The 20,454-nt window shown below is 45.2% G+C and overlaps 1 protein-coding gene across 1 annotated transcript in view; it reads right to left on the bottom strand.

Moving 5' to 3' along the window:
* The window catches only part of REEP1 (receptor accessory protein 1), a 50,935-nt gene that overhangs the window by 17,535 nt on the left and 12,946 nt on the right, over window positions 1–20,454 (bottom strand). The window contains exons 3-7 of the mRNA XM_018568435.1: window positions 15,774–15,850; window positions 15,392–15,512; window positions 12,153–12,266; window positions 6,399–6,561; window positions 2,076–2,111 (exon numbers count right to left, since the gene is read on the bottom strand). Of these exons, the coding sequence (XP_018423937.1) occupies window positions 2,076–2,111; window positions 6,399–6,561; window positions 12,153–12,266; window positions 15,392–15,512; window positions 15,774–15,850 (511 nt within the window). The remainder of the gene's footprint in view (window positions 1–2,075; window positions 2,112–6,398; window positions 6,562–12,152; window positions 12,267–15,391; window positions 15,513–15,773; window positions 15,851–20,454) is intronic.

Raw genomic sequence — 20,454 nt, 5'->3', positions numbered from 1 at the left:
GCCACCCTCCGCTCCCCCCACCCACAACCAGCAGAAGCACACACAGCTGCGCCCCCTACCCAGATGACCAGCAGCACCCTCCACCCTGGACAAGACGACAAGCAGCAGCGCCCCCCTACCACTCCTCCAACCCCCTTGCCGGCTCAAGGGGCTCAGGTGGCTTGAAAGGTAGGAACAGCCCTGTGGAGACCGCCGACTGAAATGCCAGTTGCCTGTCTCTCTCTGGTTCTACATGTTCCAAGTTACTGGCCTAGAACAAGCATGCAGATCAGGAAAGTCAATGTAAAGCTAAAACGCCTCACCTCCATACTTGTTCTGAATCAGTGATTTAAAAAACACTGAAGCATTGGATCATCAAGACAGCCATGAACGGACCTTTTTAGAAGTGCCAATGGCAGCCTTCATATGTGTTCATTACAGGTTTACATAAAAGTATATGTATAGACAAAACTTTTTTTAAAATTTTGGATGGAGTAGGGAAGGGTTAAAACCCCTGCCATGATTTTGTTTTCCTGTCTGCACACCATTGGTGAAATTTCCCTTCATTCCTGTCCCAGAAATGCAACAGGAAGTTAGAGGAAATCTCCCAAAGTGATGGGACTTTCCCCTCTTATTTGTCCACAGAACAGACATTTCTGTTGGAAGATTTTCCCTTTACCAATTATTCTGGGGACAACTCTAAAATTTTGGATTTCGCCGACAACGAGAGGGGTGAATCTCCCCACACGAGACACAGACAACCATAGACAGAAGGTCTAACACTTCCCCAATCCATCCCAAAAAAATTGGATTTTTTAGTAATCACTGTAAAATCCTTTTCTCTACGCTCATTGAAGGACAGAGTAGAGATCTTGATCTCTGTACCAATGGGTTAAACCGCCACTTGCAGGAGTAGGTATAACCAGGGGTGTAACTAGAAATCACAGGGCCCCATAGCAAATGTTTGTATGGGCCCCTGTGATTTCTAGTTACGCCCCTTGCAGAGCCCACCTGAGATCCCAAACCACTCACCTAAGAGTGACCCTGCAGAGCCCGCCATGGTGGGCTCTGCAGGGTCTCAGGTGGGCTGGTCACACCCCTGCACACCTCTTACCTGTCAGCCCCGTTTCGCTTTCCACCTCTCCCTCATGCACAGGGCCCTACCTTCTCTTCCATCGCCGGGCCCTGTCTCCTCTTCCATTGCCGGGCCCCGTCTCCTCCTTTGCTCCGACGCCGGCTGTCACTGAAACAGCAGCGGCTGTGAGGCGGTACGTGCCACTGCAAAGATCACTGACAGGTTGTCAGTGATCTAACAGCGACATGTTCCTCCTCACACCCGCCAGAGATCCAGATCTCCACTGTGTCCATCAATGAACGAAAGAGAAAATAGGATTTTTTTGTACTCACTGTAAAATCCTTTTCTTTGCGTTCATTGAAGGACACAGTGGAGATCTTAATCTCTGTACCGATGGGTTATACCTACTCCTGTAAGTGGTGGTATAACCCATCGGTACAGAGATCAAGATCTTTCCACTGTGTCCTTCAATGAATGAAAAAGGTTTTGCCTAGAGATACACTTTAAAAACTTTTCATATATCACTATGTTATATTATAAATCAGTTTTCGTATGTAACACTTTCTCATGCAATATTAACACCAAAGTGTTAGAAATAAGTGCAATGCAATTGTGTATTGGGAATAAGGAACCAATGCAGATAACAATAAGGATATTGGAAACCATATTATGGATCCCCCCCTGCCTATAAAGACATCTTCCCTAACACTGCTATGCTCATATAACACAGTAGAGGGCACATTATCCCATAGATATTCATACAAGGTAGAGACGCCATATACAGCTCAAACACATCACTACAGTCTCCTCTGTAAAGCACAGAAAAGCTCCATGCATGAAAAGTCATCTTCTTCTAGTCTACAGATTTCCTCTAGCAAATGATCCACGGTTAGTAACGAAGTCTGACCAAAAATGGGGTTACCACACTAATGATGTATTTGCACACAAATGATTATCAGTCCAAGGAAAGGCAATTCAAAGCTGTTAGGACAGAAGCCTTGGATGGAGCCATTACACTCACCTCTCAGGACTCTGCCGGAGGAACAGCACGTACACACTGCAAAATGGGCCAACATTAGGCTACTGTATGGAATTATTCCAAATAACTAAGACACAAGGAAATTCTCCTACCCTTTGATTTCCAATTTGTTATTAGTAACAGAATTTTTTTGGAGTTTGGGCGTGAAAACAGCGTCCGACTGAAAATAAATAGATTTCTAAACCAGTACGCCTCTACGGCCTGAGCGGACATGTTAAAACATGGAGAAAAGGGGGGATCCCCAAGTCCTGGCCTTATCTCGAAAAAACTATCGCGATCAACTCAATAAAGCCAATCAATCAACGATTCCCTTCAAGAACATTCAGCTGGGGTATCTTTTGAAACAAAAGCACGTAACATTCATACGTTTAGTGCTCGCCAAAATCATTCAAACAATGAACATACAAACCTATTGGCTATGGGATCGGTATGGGATGATTTTGCTGTGTACTTGGATGGTATGAACGTTCAATAAATCTGATTATTTTATGAACTGTCGGATGGGCGGCTCTACGTAGGAATTTCAATATACAAACCTAGTAATAAGGAGTGAGAGGAAATATTTGCTAAACTAAGGTGATATCCTTTCTTAGAAGGTTGTCACCATAACAAGTGTCCCCATTGGAAGAGTCCCTCTTACTTTGCGTTCTGGCGACATCTATAAAAGTTTGGATTTCCCATCACTTTCTGTCCCAGTTATCTTAGACTGACCACCAGGATTTACAGAGAGCATAAGGAACCAGAACATCTGCTGGTGGCACTGTGGTCCTCGGACCTCAAGCATTTAGTTCCATCATTCACAAGCGGGTGTCTCCCAGCAGCAAGCAGTTCCCAGTAATTAGTCTGGGAGGGTATTTAGCTCCTCTTCCCCATTCACACGTGCATAGATGCCGTGTTTTGGGATTTGTGCGGCAAGAACCTTTGGATTCCTGTGGCAGGAATCCTAGGTGCGATGTGGCTGCTGTACCCAGTGAAGTTAATGACAGGGTGACAGTGGCCACATCTGGCAGCAGCAGTCCGCTTGTAATCATGTATGGTACATTCCTTCCGCAGGAATCTGTAGAGTCCTGCCACAGGGTTTCCAGAACACCCCATGTGAATGGGGCCTTAGTGCCTCAGTTTTTTACCTGTGTGTCCATACTTTCTGTTCACTAGTCCTGGTTACCTGTGAGCCTGCTTCCTGACCACTTGGCAAACTGGGGTGCTCTGTCTGGCTTCCCGCCCAGCACACTGATGCCACCGGTTGCCAGGAGCTGAGTGGGGCGCTCTGGCTGGTGTTCTGCCGAGCTCCTGGCAACCAGTGACATCGGTGAACTGGGCAGGAAGCTGGACAGAGCCGCTGACAGCGCAGTCTGGTGACTGCCCATCCCCTCCCCACCCAGCTGTGACCGTTCTCTGCCACCAACCCCTATCCCGGGACGACATCGTCTCAGGCGGGGAATACCTTAGGGAAAGCCCTGGCTGTGATTTATGCTCTTTTATGACTGATTTGCTGGAGTGCAATGAGCCGTACCAGCACCCAGGGTACAGACCATCCATTCTTTGCTTTAAGTAAGCAGGCTGCAGAGAGTACTATGCATTTTTGAGAATACTATTTTTTTTTTAGATAGGTTTACTTCCTCTTTACTAACATATACATTGTAGCAGTGCAATCATCCTGAATGATGCATTTTCACCAGTGAAAGCCTATTATCAGAGCTTTGTCCACAGACTCCAATATAAGAGAAACTGCAGAGAGCAACAAAAAGAGTCCAATTGACCTTTAATGCAACATCCGTCTGGACAAAAGCTGTGACTAATCCAATACAGTGCCACCCTTACTGAAGCCACAGACAGCTGAAATGTTCCAGCACTACAAGTATCAATGCTTCTCCTATTGCAGTAATATTAGTACATAGATGCAATTAACCTTTTACAATAATATATTATCTAAAATAACATATTATTCGTATAGTCATTAAGTGAGATGATTAGCAGTCATACGATCGCATGCACACAGGACAAAGCGTGCATTCTCTGTGAATAAGTGACAAACGACATACAGAATAAAGTCAGCTACCCTACAAACAGTCCTGTGTCCTCACTGTAATTATGTTCCCCGCATTCTGCTGTGTACAATACTCATACTATTTATATGTATTGTGGTGGTTGGGGGTGAGGGTTTGAGACATTTACATATAATGACCTCATGAAGTTAATACTGAAACTATTGTAGCTTCAAAAGAGAGTGAAACCACAGCATGTTGGTTTTCCACAACTTACTGGACAGAGTGGCAGCCATCTTTTTTTGCCTTTGAAGTAGCTACAAGATAAACAGCGGCCACCCTCAGGCTGGACACTGGTATATAGATGGCAATACTATTCCTATGCCTAAACATGGCCCAATAGTGAAAGGAAACTTTCAAATAATGGAAAACAGAATTAAGTGGAAAGAATTGGACTACCAGTGGTAAGGTTTGCAAATTAAGAAGGTAGAAGACCCCAAGTTTTTAAATGGATGAGGTTTTTACTGACTAAGGCTGCATTCACACATAGCGTTGCGGTTCCCGCATGGTTTTCCGCGCGGAAGAACGTGCGGGACGAAAACGCTAACATTTTAAAATCCCCACGGATGCCACTCTTTTGCTGATAATAGCCGCGAACGTGCGGAATCCGCCGGATTATCACGCTTGTACTATTTCAGGGCCATGCAGTTTCGTACCACACGGCCCCCGCAATGGTGTGAACGATGCACATTTAAGTGCATTGAATTCCCTGCTTAGAGCGGCTCCGCGCGTATCCGTACAGCCAAATACGTGCGGACAACAGCTCAGGTGTAAATGGAGCCTTAGAATCAGCATATAGAAATAAATGACTGCTATAGCAGAAAGATTACTTAGATAAACACACCCCAGCCTGCTGATTGCAAGTAGCAGCAGCACACTGATGAGGTAATCCCTCTACTCTGCTTTACCATGTCGCCTGTCAGCACATGTGCATGCAGCAGTCTGGTTCTAGTATCCCCTCCCTCTCCAGGTGTGAGTGCTACTGTGCAGGCCCTTACAGGAGGCTGGTATCAATTCAATCATTATTTAATGGTATATAACAATAAGCAATTTTTAAAGTCAGCTTTAAAATCACTATGTGTACCATTGTATTCAAGGTTCCGGGGGCATTCATAAAGCTATAAATGGCATGTGCATCTCCTGGTTCCTGCTTCTCCAGTCTATTGCTACTTTAGTACTTTTGAGCTATGCAAGCATTTCCTCTAAGCAAAACAGCGACTATCATTTTATTCCTTTGAGAACTGAATTACTGGAAAACTGTGTGAATTCTAATATAGAACCTGACTTGTTACTGACCTCTGCAGCTGCAGGCATTGTGGAGCAGTTCATGCTCACACTTTGCAAGAAAAAACACTGAAGTCCATCTCTCTGCCAGATCAGCTCCCCTTGCTTCCCCTTCCCAGTGATGACTCCGAAATTCATCTTTTCAAGCTCCTGCTTCCCAGCAGTGACTCAGCAACTCAGTTCACCTTTGAACTTCCCCCCTTCCAGCAGCAACACAGTATCCCCTGCCCCTCCTTATAGAGCAGCTCATCTCCCAACTGCGACTCGGCAGGTCAGCACCCTATGTTTCTCCTCCAAGCAGTGATTCAGTAGCTCAGCTTCTCCTGCCTGCTTCTAGCAGTGACTCAGCAGCTCAGCTCCCTCTCCTAGCATTGACTCAACAGCTCAGCTCCCCTTGCTCCCCCTCCCAGCAGTGACTTGGCAGGCTTCTAATAAATAATGGAGCTGGAGTTATGCGAAGGAGCGCAGAAGTGCTTTAGACTGAGAATTAATTTCCCCTCATTGACTGCAGCTACAGAGGTCAGTGTGGGATTGCTTTGAAGCACATTAGGAATATGGAAATACTTGAATATTCACATCTGGACTCAGGTCCGCCTTAAGACCAAGCCATCTAGTATTTCAATAAGACTTCATGGTACAGCTGAAATCTTTGTAAATTTTGGACCAAGGGTTCGGGTGAAAGAATCTCTTTTTGTCAGCCCGTACAGTATAAACAGAATATTGCTTTAGGAATGTACCATTTATGTATAGCAGGAGTGCAGATTTCTGCATCAGGCAAGAACAATTTCCCTCATACGTCTGCATGCTGGGATTAGACTGAAACAAAGCTCAGTTGTCTGTTGTAAGCTACATCATTTGTGTATTGTTCAGGATGGCGGTTTGTGAGACCAGTGTGATCACAGTGACACGTAGGACATCGTTAGGTGAGAAGGTGACATGGTGGACAAGGATACGGTTATATGACATCTCCACCAACCTGATGGCTCGCTGCCCTGGGTTGCACTCCGGGATAATTTAGACTTGGTGGATTTGCTCGATGTGCGCACAGTCACCGGAGACGGCGATGGGCTTTCACCACGAATGCTAGACAGGTCCTGCATGCTAAAACTTCTCAGTCTTTCTGAAAGTGCCCCCTGACCCTGAAAGAAGAAAATAAAAACATTGCTTAGGTAAAAAATATCCATTTCATACATGCTGGCCAATGACACATAAAGTGGAAGTTAAATTAATTAAAAGAGATACAAAAAATGTTAGCCCTGGTTCACACCTAGGCGTTTTTGAGCAGTTCGAAAAGCGCTTTTAACTGCCCAACACAAGAAATCCCATGATTTTCAATGGCCCTGGTTCACACCTGAGCAGAAAAACGCTTAGCAGGAAAATGCCAGACGCTTGAAAAGATACAGAAGCTTCTTTGGGCAGGTAAAGTTTCCTCCCCACAGACTTCATTGGAAATGCCCAAAAAAGCACAACAGAAGCATGTTGAGCATTTTCGTGAGTGTTTATGCACGTTTATACACGCGCTCTTCCATTGCCCACAATGATTTATGAGCTGCCAAGCAAAACGTGGATCTTCATGTACGCGTGTTAAAAAGCGCATAAATGCGCAAATAACCGCATGCTGCTAACTAGCGCACAAATGGTGCTACCTAGGTGTGAACCAGGGCTTACATTATCGGATCAGTGTGTTACCTGGCAAGTATAGAAGTATTTTAACATTTCAAATCTGAATTACACCGCATTTCCAATTTTAATAAAGCGGTCAAAAAATGTTCAGGTAGTGAAATGAAATGTCCACATCTTTCTTTATTGGTCTTCAGTGTTACAATAAAATGTGTTGTTCACTGTGTCTATTAGGCCAAGATATTCAGCCGGGACGTATAACATTCCAAATAATACAAATGACACATATAAAAGTGAATACCAGGATCCCCGGAATACTTGAGCCTCCTGGATTGAGGCTGTAGAGGTGACCTATTCTCTCTCTCCCTTCTCTCCCTCTTCCGTTTGACTCTCCCTGTTCTTTCTTATACACTCTGGATCTCTCCCGTCCTCTCCCTCCCTGCCTAATATTGAGTAAAGTCATGTAGGGGATCCCACCACACTCCTGACCGATATTGCCCCAACTTCCAATGGAGGGGGTGCTGAAATGACAGCGGATGGTGCTGTTGCATCAGATAAACAAAACACTAAGTCACCAGCACCCCAAAGGTTCTCCAAGCAAAGTTCTTTTTATTCCATGGGTAAAGTTACATCACCAAGTCATTTTGAGTAGGTCGCGCTTTTGCCGCCAAAACAGCCCTGGCCCATTGAGGCATGGACTCCACTAGACCTCTGAAGGTATGCAGTGTTATCAGTAGCAGATCCTTTAAGTCCTGTAAGTTGTGAGGTGAGGCCTCCATGGATCGGACTACATGGCCTCCTTCGCTACAGCTCACGGTATACTGACACCGCCGCAGCCAGGACGGATCCCGACATTACTGTCTGGATCCACCCAGCTGCGTAAGTGACAGCTGGCTCTGCCTATCTAGAGGAAGAGCCAGCGGTGCCCACCCCCTCCCCATCCGTTCCTTCCGTCAGCACTGGAGGATCGGAGAGGGGAATCCCTGCGAGGAGCGGTGACTGACAGTCGTTACTCTCTGCAGGGAGACGATCGAGAAGTGAGCGAGCAACGGTATGTGTTCGCTCACTTCCGGATCTATTGAGCCGACCTGTGACAGTTTCATTGTCACCCGTCGGCTCGAACTATGAGGATGAGTGATTTTCTCAAGTATCTCTGAGGTTCTTCCTTATAGCAGCCGGACAGGTTACCCCAAAACACTGGAAATCCCAAGTACTTCCTACATTGGAGGAATAGGTTGTGACCCTTAATGACATTATTCGCATGGAACAGTGAATGACATATGATAGTATATAGGTCACCTTCAAAGCGTATGGCGGGCTTGGATTGTATGTAAAGAATCTGTCTACAGATTGAGAAAGCTGGTTGGATGACTAGTGAAACGTCCTCAAGAAAAATACAGCAAGTCCAGTTACCTTGACAAACCACGAAGACAAACTGCAGGTATGTGTATCCACCTCTGAAAACCTGAATGGTGGCATATGATTTTGAAACCGCAGTGTGGTTTTTCTTGAAACATTCTCTCCTTAGTCTGAAAGTTACTTTTTAGGGCAATGGTTGTTTGTTTGAATTTCATATTGTAAGTCAAGGAATAAGGATTTGTGTGCTTTAAGGCTGAAATGCCAGAAGGGTCAGAGGCCTGGTACCTTACCTAGTGCACGCTGATTCGATATGCCGTTCCCTATGGAACTGTTAAATGCAAGTATCTGTAAAATATAAGTCAAGGCAACTGGACTTGCCGTATTTTTCTTGTTGCCATGTGCCTTGACTTATATTTTACAGATATGTCATGACCTGGATGAATGAGAACCTTCACAGACATGTCTACAATCACTCACACCCAATGTATTATGACAATGTCAAGTTTGTAGGACTCCTTTCCTTTCTAAAAGAAAATAGTGATTTGCAAAAGCAGGTATTGTAAAATACTGGCATTTTTTAAGGCTGGTGACAGGGTCTCTTTAAATCTAAAGCCTAAAACCTTGATAAATGAGGATGGCGGGGTTTCACGTTTTCTGGTGTCAGGAGATCTGGCTGCGGAGACATTAAATTTGGGTGCAGCTACAGTGAAGGATTACAGATGTGCGGGGAATAGGCAGGCTTTCAGAAGAAGATGACAAAGGCTTAGATTCTGTGAAATCATGTTTTGATATAACTAGGCTACCGAGAGAGAATGATGTCAGATGAAAGTGGAGCTGACAACACTACCATTAATGTACTGCAACGTCTCACCACGAGACTGCTAAATAAACAGCCAGAGACAGAACTGTACGAATACAGGCGTGTCCCAAATGTACGCGCTATAAAAACAAGTCCCCGGTGTTTATTTCTTACCAACTGTAACCTCAAATGCATTGCTCAAGTGTGCACAGTGTACAGGCCCAATGTGCAGGCCTGTTCTGGCCGTACAGGCCCTCTGGGCCTTCCCTTTTCTCTGTCCTATACTTATATGTATATAATCTTGTATATGTATATATCTTCCCGTGACATATTTGCTGTGTGTTGGTCTGCAAGACTCAGGTTGTCCTGTGAGTAAAAGGAGTCATAGGGGAGATCCTGATGGCAGCCTGCACTCACAGACAACAATGCAGAGAGGCACACTGATATCTGAAGGAAAAGTTATTGCAGAAGAAGATCCAAAGAGAAAGAGAAACCTGCACATCACATGACTAGCCTAAAGACATCTTGGAAAAGTAAGTATTCATTTAAAAAAAAAAAATATATATATATATTAGGGTTGCACAGATACCAAGTACAGTACTCGGTACAAGTGCGAGTACATGTACCGATACTTTTGAGCTCCAAGACTAGACTAGAGAAACATTCAAAAGTTAGGAGGCAGCTGTCATTTGTAAGGTGCACACGGAGCTCCTGGGATTTGTACATCTCTGTTTTAATGTATGATTTTGTTTTTATAAATAAAGGGATGCATAGACACCAGTTTTGCGAGTACCAGTACTGATACTTGCCGAGTACTTACAAGTACAAGTACTGATACATTTTTGTTTCTTGTCATGTGACATTTTTTCTAAAACAATACAGACTAATGATTTCAGGACAGTGGTGGAGTGCCAGAGCCCGGTCCCAGCTGCAACAGCTGCAACCCTGGTAGTACTCATGAAAATGCCAAGTATCGCCACTGGTACTCGAAAAGTATCTGTGCATCCCTAATATATATATATAACACTACCATTAATGTACTGCAACGTCTCACCACGAGACACGAGTATTTAAATTAATACTTACTTTTCCTTTTTTATAATATAAAGCCAGGTTTACAGAATTGGATATAGCTGTGGAACACTACAGTGTTCTGGAGTCTGGACATGTGCTCATCTATTTTCCCCACTATGGGGATGCAAGCCTTAGTTAGCAATAAGCATAATCTATATATTCATTTTCTATTGTCTTTTTTTTTATATTATATGGCATATGCAGTAAACATTACGACATTACAGGCATATATATATTTTTTTGTCATGTGCCCAGCCGCCATGCGGTGCTACTAACCTGCTGCTGTGACGTCTCCTTCAGCCACTCCGTGTCACAGCCTAGTAATTTGCTCCATGCTGGCCTCTTCTCCCGCTGATTGGCCATTTGGGTAATTGACAGGCTTCCGCTCCAGTCAGGAGTGAGAACTGAGGACTTGGAGGCGGAGTTTACTGCGGCCGTGGAGGAGAAGTTCGCGGCCATGTTTTTTTAATGCAGACGCTATGGAGGTCGGCGGTCTCGTATCCTCAGAGATGGCACAGGTACTCGTTTTATGTATCGGAGTATTTGCATGAGTACGAGTACTCATGCAAATACTCTGTATCGCCGCTGATACCGATGCTTGTATCGGTATCGGTGCATCCCTATTTCCTTCAAAAGTTTTTTCAGTTTAGTTACTGCAATTGAAACACGGATTGTCCTCACAGTCAAACTCTAGCAGAAATTGGCCAAAATTTGAGTAATCTATATGGCCAGCTTTAAGCTTGCAGGTATTTATCACATCTCGCAGAATTCACAGTACTGCCTCTGGGGAATGTCCTGGGGTCAAGTTTCATGGGCCATGCCAGTACAGTGGCCAGACCAGACAATGTAAATGGGGATTTTTTAAGAGGTGATGGGCATAGCGAAGGTTATGGCAGAAAATACTCCCAATGCATTAGAATTGACGTTCCTCTTGTGATTCTGATCAGTGCATTTGTACTTATATATCTTTGCCAAATATCATGAAATTCGCTGAATTTAAGTGCTAACTACACGTACATGACACCAATTACTTACTTCACGAGGTGATAGAGCAGGTTATGGCAGAAAATTCTCCCAATTACATATTTAACTAATTTCCAGGTCTCCTTCATCCAGAAGTCTTCCTTGCCATCTTAGCACTTTTTAGCTCTGCGTGCGGTGAATAGAAGGAGGGGTTGTGTGAGGGTCAAAGGTGTAATGCTTCATTGGCTGGGGCATAGAGTTTTCAGCTGTTTTTTAGCAGCATTAGCTGACAGCCATTTGCCAGCTGGGAACTCCATACATCAGCCAATTAGTGAGGCAATCAGCAGTGCAGCTGCCCTAAACTCCTCCCCTCCTGAGAGCCAGCCAATAAGCTGCATGTAAGTGAGATGGTAATGTGAGGCGATCAGCATTGCATCCAAATCCCAAAGCACCCACCCACCTCTTACCCCCGCTGGGCACCAGGCCCAGCAGGTCCAGATCCGGCCCTGGTTGCGCTCCCTCGCAGCTACGCCCGAAGCGAGTGCCTCACTCACCTCACCCTTCCTATGGCCCTGGGCGGCATATTTACAGGACTTTGATGTGCCGCCTCCAATACGAAAATTGTGGCCATTGACAGTAGCTTTCACCATATCATAAACACAGCAAATTTTACTGCAACCTGGATGTCCCATTAAAGTAACTAAAATGTGCTTGTTTGTTGGCTGGAGTCAATGTGGAGATGGCATATACAGAGGGCCACCAACCCTACTGTGTACACCAAGTCACCATGTAAATGCCAGAGGACTATGCAAGATATACATATTGTTATCAAACTGTGCAGTCATACAGCATATGGGAGTGTGGGGGGCCATTATTTTACAAGTGTTTTATGTTAAAAACGCAGGTCTGTGTTACCTTTGCTGCAGCTGTGACCGCGGCTGAAGCTGCCACATTGAGTCCTCTTTTGCCAAAGTGAACCAAGGCGTCGTAACTGCGATCTTTTGCTTGGATGAGACATTCATCAATTTCCTAGAATTAATAAAAGGGGGACAGGTATTAGCCAATAACAGATAAACAGATGGTACACTAATGAACTATATTACTCCCGAGTGGCCATTGTTATTCCCCGCCAATGGGCTTTCCACAGTCAGGTCCAAACGTTTAAGTAAGGCTTGAATTGGATATATAACTGAGAGGAAGTAACTCTTTAATGTGACAAGTAAATACAACACAGTAGCCCTTTCAGTGTTGGAATAGATTTCTGAGAAAATGTATCTCTTCCAGCATCAGCTTCCTCGGGCCAAACCCAGCCAGAAAGCCAAAAAGGAAGTTGATGCTGAAAGACTTCACTTTGTCAGATTCTGTGATCACAGGTCTAAATATGGAGTTGGGAATAGGGCACTCTATGTGTCACTGACTGATCGATGTCTGAATCTGGGAGTATCTATGGTCAGGGTCGCAAGCCCAACATACCATTATTAACACTGGTCAGGGAAGCAAATGTCCCACTTCCTCCCAGCCCAGTCCTCCTTGGTTGCAGAAGCTACCAATGGCACATATAGGATCTAGGGTCACTGAAAGCCTCCTATAGGAACAATGTTTGAATAAACTTTGAAGTGCATACACAGGTAGAAATGTAAAGCAGGCACTTGCTTACATGAATGTTTACATAAACTTTAAAAGGGCCACATTATGTCTCCTAAGGCAGTGGTCCCCAACCCCCGGGCCCGGTACCGGTCCGTGGATCAAATGGTACCGGGCCGCAGGCGAAGCAGCGCTCCCGATCCTGCTCTGCCCAGCTCCGTGTCACAGACTTTCCTGCCCCCCACTAAATGAAGCCCCCGGCTGCAGGTGCAATGTAATATATATATAATTATTACATTAAATACCTTTTACTGCCCCATGGATTGGACGCTAACATTGGCCACTCCCTCCAGGCGAGCCCACGTATAGCCTTCTCGTGATTGGTCCAGCGCCACGACGGGCAGTTCCGTCAGTCACAGGACAGGGCACCATGTCTATAGCCATGGACGACACTTTACACACATTCCTAACAGCTGCGGTCTGAACCGACAGGGCTCCCGCACACTTGCCGATTGGCCAGTCACCACTTTATCTAGCACATGGGACGGAGGAGGTCTGTATCTGATGAAGGGGGTGTGACCCTGGAAACGCGTCATCACACATCACACAGTCTCCTCTGCTGACACATAGACACGGCCGTGCAGCTTTCACAGACTTTTCCTTGGGTCCATGGACTTATTTTTTATACTTTTTATACCTCAATCATGAATTTTGTGAGTATGTTTTATATTTACCTCTGATCCTGATCCTAATAAATTTGTCTGCACCAGGAAAGGCGCCCCTTGTTTGTGTTTTTTCCCTTGATTTTGCAGTCTCCCTGGCTGGTTTGGGGCAGCATCCTACAGACCTTTTTACAAACGTGCTTTTATTCATTCATCAATTTTTATTCATTTTATCAATTTTTAACAGACTTTGATTCTGACTATACTCGTGTGTATATTGGTTTGTACTGGTTGAGCAGTCCTCTCTGGCGCTTTTTTGTGTTCTCATCATAACTACAACTATGAATGTACAGGAGGGGATGTAGATCACTCCCATTCATTCATAATTGAGGATGCAGTAACCATACCATGTCCTCAATTATGTACAAACACTCAGCGATCACTGATCAGTGACTGCTTCTACCCGCTCTCCTCTGTCACACGCTGTCACAGGAGGCTGAGCGAGTGCTGCGGGAGGAGAGCCCAGCCTCCTGTGAAAGCGCGGGCTGTCTCCGCCCCCACACCGCTCTGCCGGACTGTTATAGCGGTGTGGGAAGAGGGACACTGGACGCTCACAGTTCTCTCCTCCCGCATCGCTCGGCCGGCTGTCACTTTCTCTCCACCCTGCTGGGACACAGAGCAGCACCCAGAGGGGAAGAAAGAAACCTGGGATGCGCTGATGTATTGGCAGGAAAATTACACTTTTGGCATTCAGCCAAATGTGCCATTTTCGGCCGATATGTTTCGGCGGCCCATATATCGGTGCATCACTAGTTACAAACTCTGTCAACTTTTTAGTGTTGTCTGAGCTCCCATTTGGGAGATTTCTACTCACTTCCTGTATATTAAATACGCTTCCTGGCCAAAGGAAAGACATCACCTGGATTTAGTGTTATGATCACAGTTGGTCAGGTCTAGGTTCAGCAATGTTATGTGCCCAAAAAATGAGGTCAGCTCCCTACCTGAATATACTGAATGATCAGGTTTTTCATCAATGGATTATGTCTTCCCTGTTGGCAAATTGGGCATATTCCAAGATGATAATGTCAGGCAGTGGCGTCACAAGGGGGGTGCGGCCCGCACCTGGGTGACACTATTGCGCCTCTAAAAAGTTGGGCACTTGGTCATGGACCAAGAGCCCGACAGTGTCAGGAGGGACCCAGCGGCATACCTCATCCTGCCGGGTGAACGTCCCCTCCTCTCTCTGCCGGCGTCCATCACCAAGATGGCGGCCAGCAGGTGTCAATCAAATGGTGGCGCATGCGCGATGACATCATCACGCACGCATGAGGTGACGTCACGCGCAGGCGAGATGATGACACGGCGGGGTGACACCTGGTCTGGAGACTGGGTGGCACCCGGCCTCGGGACGCCCCTGATGTCATTTATCGGGCACAAATTGTGAAAGAGTGGTTCAGGGAGCATGAGATATCATTGTCACACATGGATTGGCCACCACAGAGTCCTGACCTTTAACCCCATTGAGAATCTTTGTACAGGAATGCCCTCCGTTCCAGTGCAGTGCGATCTGAAAAAATAGTGCATGCAGCATTTTTTCAGATTGCACTGCACTGGAATGGAGGACATTCCTGTACCTCATGTCCCGGTGTGGGCGATCGGCTCTGTACAATATAATAGCAGGTGCTTCCGCATGCAGCTGTTCACAGTTCCTTCTCATGTAATTGCACATGCTGTGATTGCCATCAGATGACATAGCACCAGGACACAAACAGTCTGCAAGTGTGAATGGGGCCTAAAAGCTGCTAACATATAGCAGTGACAACTGTGGTCAGATTGTAGGAAAAATAGAACAAAGGTAATGATCCATACAATGTAAAAATATATATTTTTAAATGAAAACGTCTCTACCTTTTCTTTTGATGACAGGGTGGGGTGGACAAATTTCCGATAAAGTAAACTGGAACCTTTGGTGTAAGGCGAGAGGAGCCAGGCCACAAATGCTATTTTCAGCTCATAGTAAAATGGGAACCTAAGAGATACAAAGTAACCAAGTAGAAAATAGATTATATACACCGAGAACTCAAAGAGGATGAAACATTGTTACAAAAACTTGAAGACCAGACAAAAATAACTATTTACTTTTATTTGCATATATGATAATAGACACTTCTACCCAAACATTGGGCCGTCTCTATTGTATTCTCAGTGAAAACCGGAAACTCATATCTAATATCAAATATATACTGTATACATATATAATATGTAAAAAATGTAAACGTGAGACACTTACCAGCACAGAAATAGATCTGTAAATGTTTCTACTGTCATGAAAAGTGCAAATATTATCCAGTACATCATCCACTTCACCTAGGAACAGGGGAGAGGTTTTGTTAATGTCTCTGGACATTGCATTTAAAGTGTGCTTCCACTTTTACAGTCAGTTTTGAGAACCCCCCTCACACTACATGTCTATATGTGTTCCTTGTCCACACAGCACACCTAAAATCATTTTGGGGGGAAAAAAATCTTACCTTTCTAATTTCTTTGGAGCAGGATTATACACGGGACTGCAAGTTATTCTAAACAATTTCAAAGTGCAATTTAAAGTGATGGGCAAAGTGAGAGAAAGTGCATTGACATACAATGTACCACCCAAGCCTTGAGATCGTTAACCACTTGAAGCCCGGGGTGTTAAACCCCCTTCCTGTCCAGGACATTTTTCATTATTCAGCGCTGCGGTACTTTGACTGACATTTTTTCTGTCATGCGACGCTGTACTGAAATACATTTTATACAATTTCTTTTTGTGGGGGGGACACATAGAGCTTTCTTTTGGTGGTATTTAATCATCACTGGGATTTTTATTTACTACATAATGAAAAAAAGGACCGACAATTTTGAAAAAAAATTTTTTTCCTCACCTCATGTTATGAAACCTTTATTATTACCCAATTTTTTGGTAAAATATAAAAGATGGGATCACGTCGGGTAAATAGATACCAAACATGTCAAACCTTAAGGCCCCGTTCACACGGCAATTTACAGCGCGATATCGCTCTCCAATGCTTCTCAATGGGTCAAAGGGTCCTGCTGTCACGGGTCTGCGTCGCTACAGCATGACCCTTTTTGGAGCGGATTTAGCCGCAATTCAAGCTTGCTCAATTCAAGCATTTGCGCGATATCGCGCGACAAATTGTGCGATATCGCGCAAAATGCAAATCGCGCGACAAAAGTGCGATTTGCAAATCGCGCAGTGTGAATGGGGCCTTTGCATTTTGCGCGATATCGCACGATTTGTCGCGCAATATCGCGCAAATGCTTGCATTGAGCAAGCTTGAATCAAGGCTAAATCCGCTCCAAAAAGGGTCATGCTGTAGCGACGCAGACCCGTGACAGCAGGACCCTTTGACCCATTGAGAAGCATTGGAGAGCGATGTTGCGCGGTAAATTGCCGCGATATCGCGGGAATTACCGCGCGATAAATCGCTAAGTGTGAACGGGGACTAAAATTGCGTGGGCCCGAGAAATCCCAAAAAGCTACGAAACCAAAAATTGCCCCTATGTGACGTTTTAAAAGCTTTTACCGCTCATCAATTTAGTGTTATCAGTGATTGATGGGCCTAAAATTATTGCTCTCACTCCGACGTTTGCGGTGAAATGTAACATGTGTGGCGCAATGGTCATTCTCGCACATAGGTGCATCCATGTTTAAGTTTTATATCTGCGCGTACGGGGGGGCGGGGGACTTTAAAGATTTATTTGTATTTTTTTATATGTGACTTAAATTTTTAAATGTGTTTTTTTTTTTTACAGGTCCTCTTTATGGAGACATCAGGGGTCTATGAAACTCCTAATCTCAACTAGGGATCAGCAAAGAAGCTGATGAAGTAGAGATCTGCTTCACCAGCTTGTTCTCTGGCTACAACAGCCAGAGAAATCTTACACTGAAACCGGAAGCGATGTAATATCCAGTGATTAGAGGGGAGGTCGGGTGGTAAAAGTGTACCGGTCTCCCTCCAATCCAGCCACAGAGACTCGCCATGCCGATCCAGGGCTCGCACGGAGGACAGCTGAGCCCGGGATAGCCGGCACCGAGGGGTAGGGCACAAACTTGCTGACAGCATACAATCGATCGGGCAGCTCTATAGCTGCCCAAAAGCTTGCATGAAACAACCTTGCATGAAACAGAGTGGTGCGGGAGGAGAGCTCAGGCTCCTGTGACAGCGCGGGCTGTCTTCGCCCCCACACCGCTCTGCCAGACTGTGATAGGAGTCTGAGTGGTGTGGGAGGAGACGCCGGCCGCTCACAGTGCTCTCCTCCCGCAGCGCTCGGCCGGCTGTCACTTTCTCTCCTGGGTACAGAGCAGTGCCCAGCGGGGAGGAAAAAAAGCAGGGATGCGCCAATGTATCAGGAGGAAAATGGCACATTCAGCATTTAGCCATAAGTGTCATTTTCGGCCGATATGTTTCTGCGGCCAATATATCGGTGCATCAATAGTTAATAGGGTCCCCTTGAAAAAAATAGCACATAACTCTTTCAATGTGGCTTTGTTTTTTGTTTGCCCTGAGTCCTTCTTTAACCCTTTGTTAGGACAGCGCTCGCATCTAGTTTACAACTGAGAATGAGATCTGCCAGCACAGTACACACAGGGTTAATTATGGTGAACATTAACTCCACAGCTCCTAACATAGAAGGGGAATTCTGAGTAGAATTTGTAAGCAAGAATAAAGGTACACACAGCAATTTTCAGTAGGAGAACTATGGGGAAAAACACTGACCCCATAGTTCTCCTTTAAGTGATACTTTGTGAATGGGAACATATAACAAATATAAGGTAGGTGTTTCAATTTGGCTGCAAAAGTGGAAATACACTTGGAGCCTTATTAGTCATAATGTCAGTAAGAGAACTGTAATCAGTGCCAGCCAGATTCTTTGTATATCCTGCAATAGGGCAATGAAAATGCAGTTGCTTTTGGCTCTCGCTGCAATTACAGTTCTTCGATAAGATGTGGCTATTGACTTATCCCCAGGCTTTATATCTATTGATGATTACAGATCTCCCAGACATTGTTTCTGTCTCTGACTCACAGACCCAACCCCATCTTCTAGCATTTTATGTAAAATTGAACTCTACTTGTGTTCAGTTTTCAGAGCATAGGTCTATGTGAACCTTCACTGTGTATGTCTCAGGGTAGGTTGACACCATTTTCTGGTCTGGATCTGGTCCGGAAAATGGTGTGAACCTGCCTGCAGTTCCAGTGCATTCCAGACCAGACAAAATGAGACATGCAGTATTTTTCTGGTCTGGTGTGGAACGGACTGCGCTGGTGTGAACAGAGGCCAGAAATAGCATAGGGATACATTAGGATGTATTTTGGGTCCGGGGAAAACAATCTGGTCTGGAGATGATCTGGATATAGTGTGATTGGGTCCTGAGGGATGCAAGCAATAAGATGTCTTGGTTCCCAGACTCTCCTACCTGCCGCAGCCATTTTAATATTGGATCTTTGTTATTCCCTCTGCCTAATTCATAAAGACCAAATACAGTTTAAAGTATATCTATACCCAAAATAAAAAATGGGAGGACTGCCACAGCCGGCCGGCTCGGAGGTTCAGGCGAGTATAACTTTTTTTATTTTTTTACCCTGGGCAAAAACAAGCACTTAAACCTTGCAGTGCGGGGGTAGCCCCAATGAAGTGTTAATGACATTTTTAACCAGAGTTGTTCTTTAAAGTCGGTTTCTTTAAAAAGCAGCCACAGCCTGAGTAGAAAAGCCTGACCCCTGCCACCATACTGCAGAGAATGACCTTTACTCTCTGTGTGGAAGCAGGGTTCTCTCTGCAAAGGACCAACATGCCACCCACCAAAGTCAGACTTATATCTCTGCAATCAGCAAAAGGAAAAGTTGTGCTTCCTGCTGACTGGATAGCTCTAGCTCTGACTCAACATAGGGCATGTTGGGCCTTTTCATGGACATCACTGCACTGCTTCCACACAGAGAGCAAGGGTCCAGTATGCTGGCAGGGGACAGGCTTTTCTACTCAGGCTGTGGCTGCCTACTAAAGAAAACGAACTGTAAAGGTGCCCATACACCTTACGACCATCGTAAGACTTTTGTCTTGCGATGGTCGTAAGCTTATTAAAAGCTCGTACGATCTGCCCATCTTGGACAGGCAGATCGTACTTGCGATCATCGAAAGCCAGCCCCGCTGAGGGGTGGGCTTCCGATGACCGCAATGCTGAACGGGCAGTGTGCGTGTGCGCACACCGGCCCGTTCCGCAGTTGCCGAACGAGCAGGCTAGAAACCCGCCGAGAATCATACAATTCTCGGCGGATTTTCTAGCATGCTGGTTCGAGAAAAAGAGATGCGACCGTACGATCGCGGGATTTCCCGCGATTCTCGTACGAGAATCGTGCAGTGTATGGGCACCTTAAGACTTTGCACACCTTTTGTTAGATGCACCTGGAGGAGTTTTAGTTGATTTACACTGAATGTTCAGTTAGGCTTCAAGTAAAAGGCAGAGACAATCTTTCAATGGCTGTGGCAGGGAAGGGGGTCTGGGAAGCAGGATGCAGACATCTTAATGCTTGGGATCCTGGGAGATGCACAGTGATGGGGTCACATACATCTGCACACTTTTCACCAGCACAAAATACTGGGGCAAATGTATGAACTGGTGTTGCATTCCCATCTAACTGGATACGGAAATTTCACTTTGCACTACTTTTACACCATATTAATGTATATAAGCTTTCTTCACCCACCAAGACAACATAGTTAAAGAGATTGGGTGTTGCAGTAGGTAACTCCGTGGCCTGGCATTTTGCAAGCTGTGGGAAACCCAGCTCCACTATGAATACGCTTGGCTGCCATAGAGGAACAGTGGAATGACACTGTGCCATACAAAGCAAAGTAAAGTTAGTTAAAGGTGAACTTTTTAAAGGTTTTTAAAAAAGTAACTGTGCAGT

This window comes from Nanorana parkeri, unplaced genomic scaffold, assembly GCF_000935625.1.
Source record: "Nanorana parkeri isolate BGI_ZX_2015 unplaced genomic scaffold, ASM93562v1 scaffold1188, whole genome shotgun sequence".
Classification (NCBI taxonomy): Eukaryota; Metazoa; Chordata; class Amphibia; order Anura; family Dicroglossidae; genus Nanorana; species Nanorana parkeri.
Note: the sequence above shows the minus strand (reverse complement) of the source record. Positions and strands in the feature narration are given on the sequence as shown.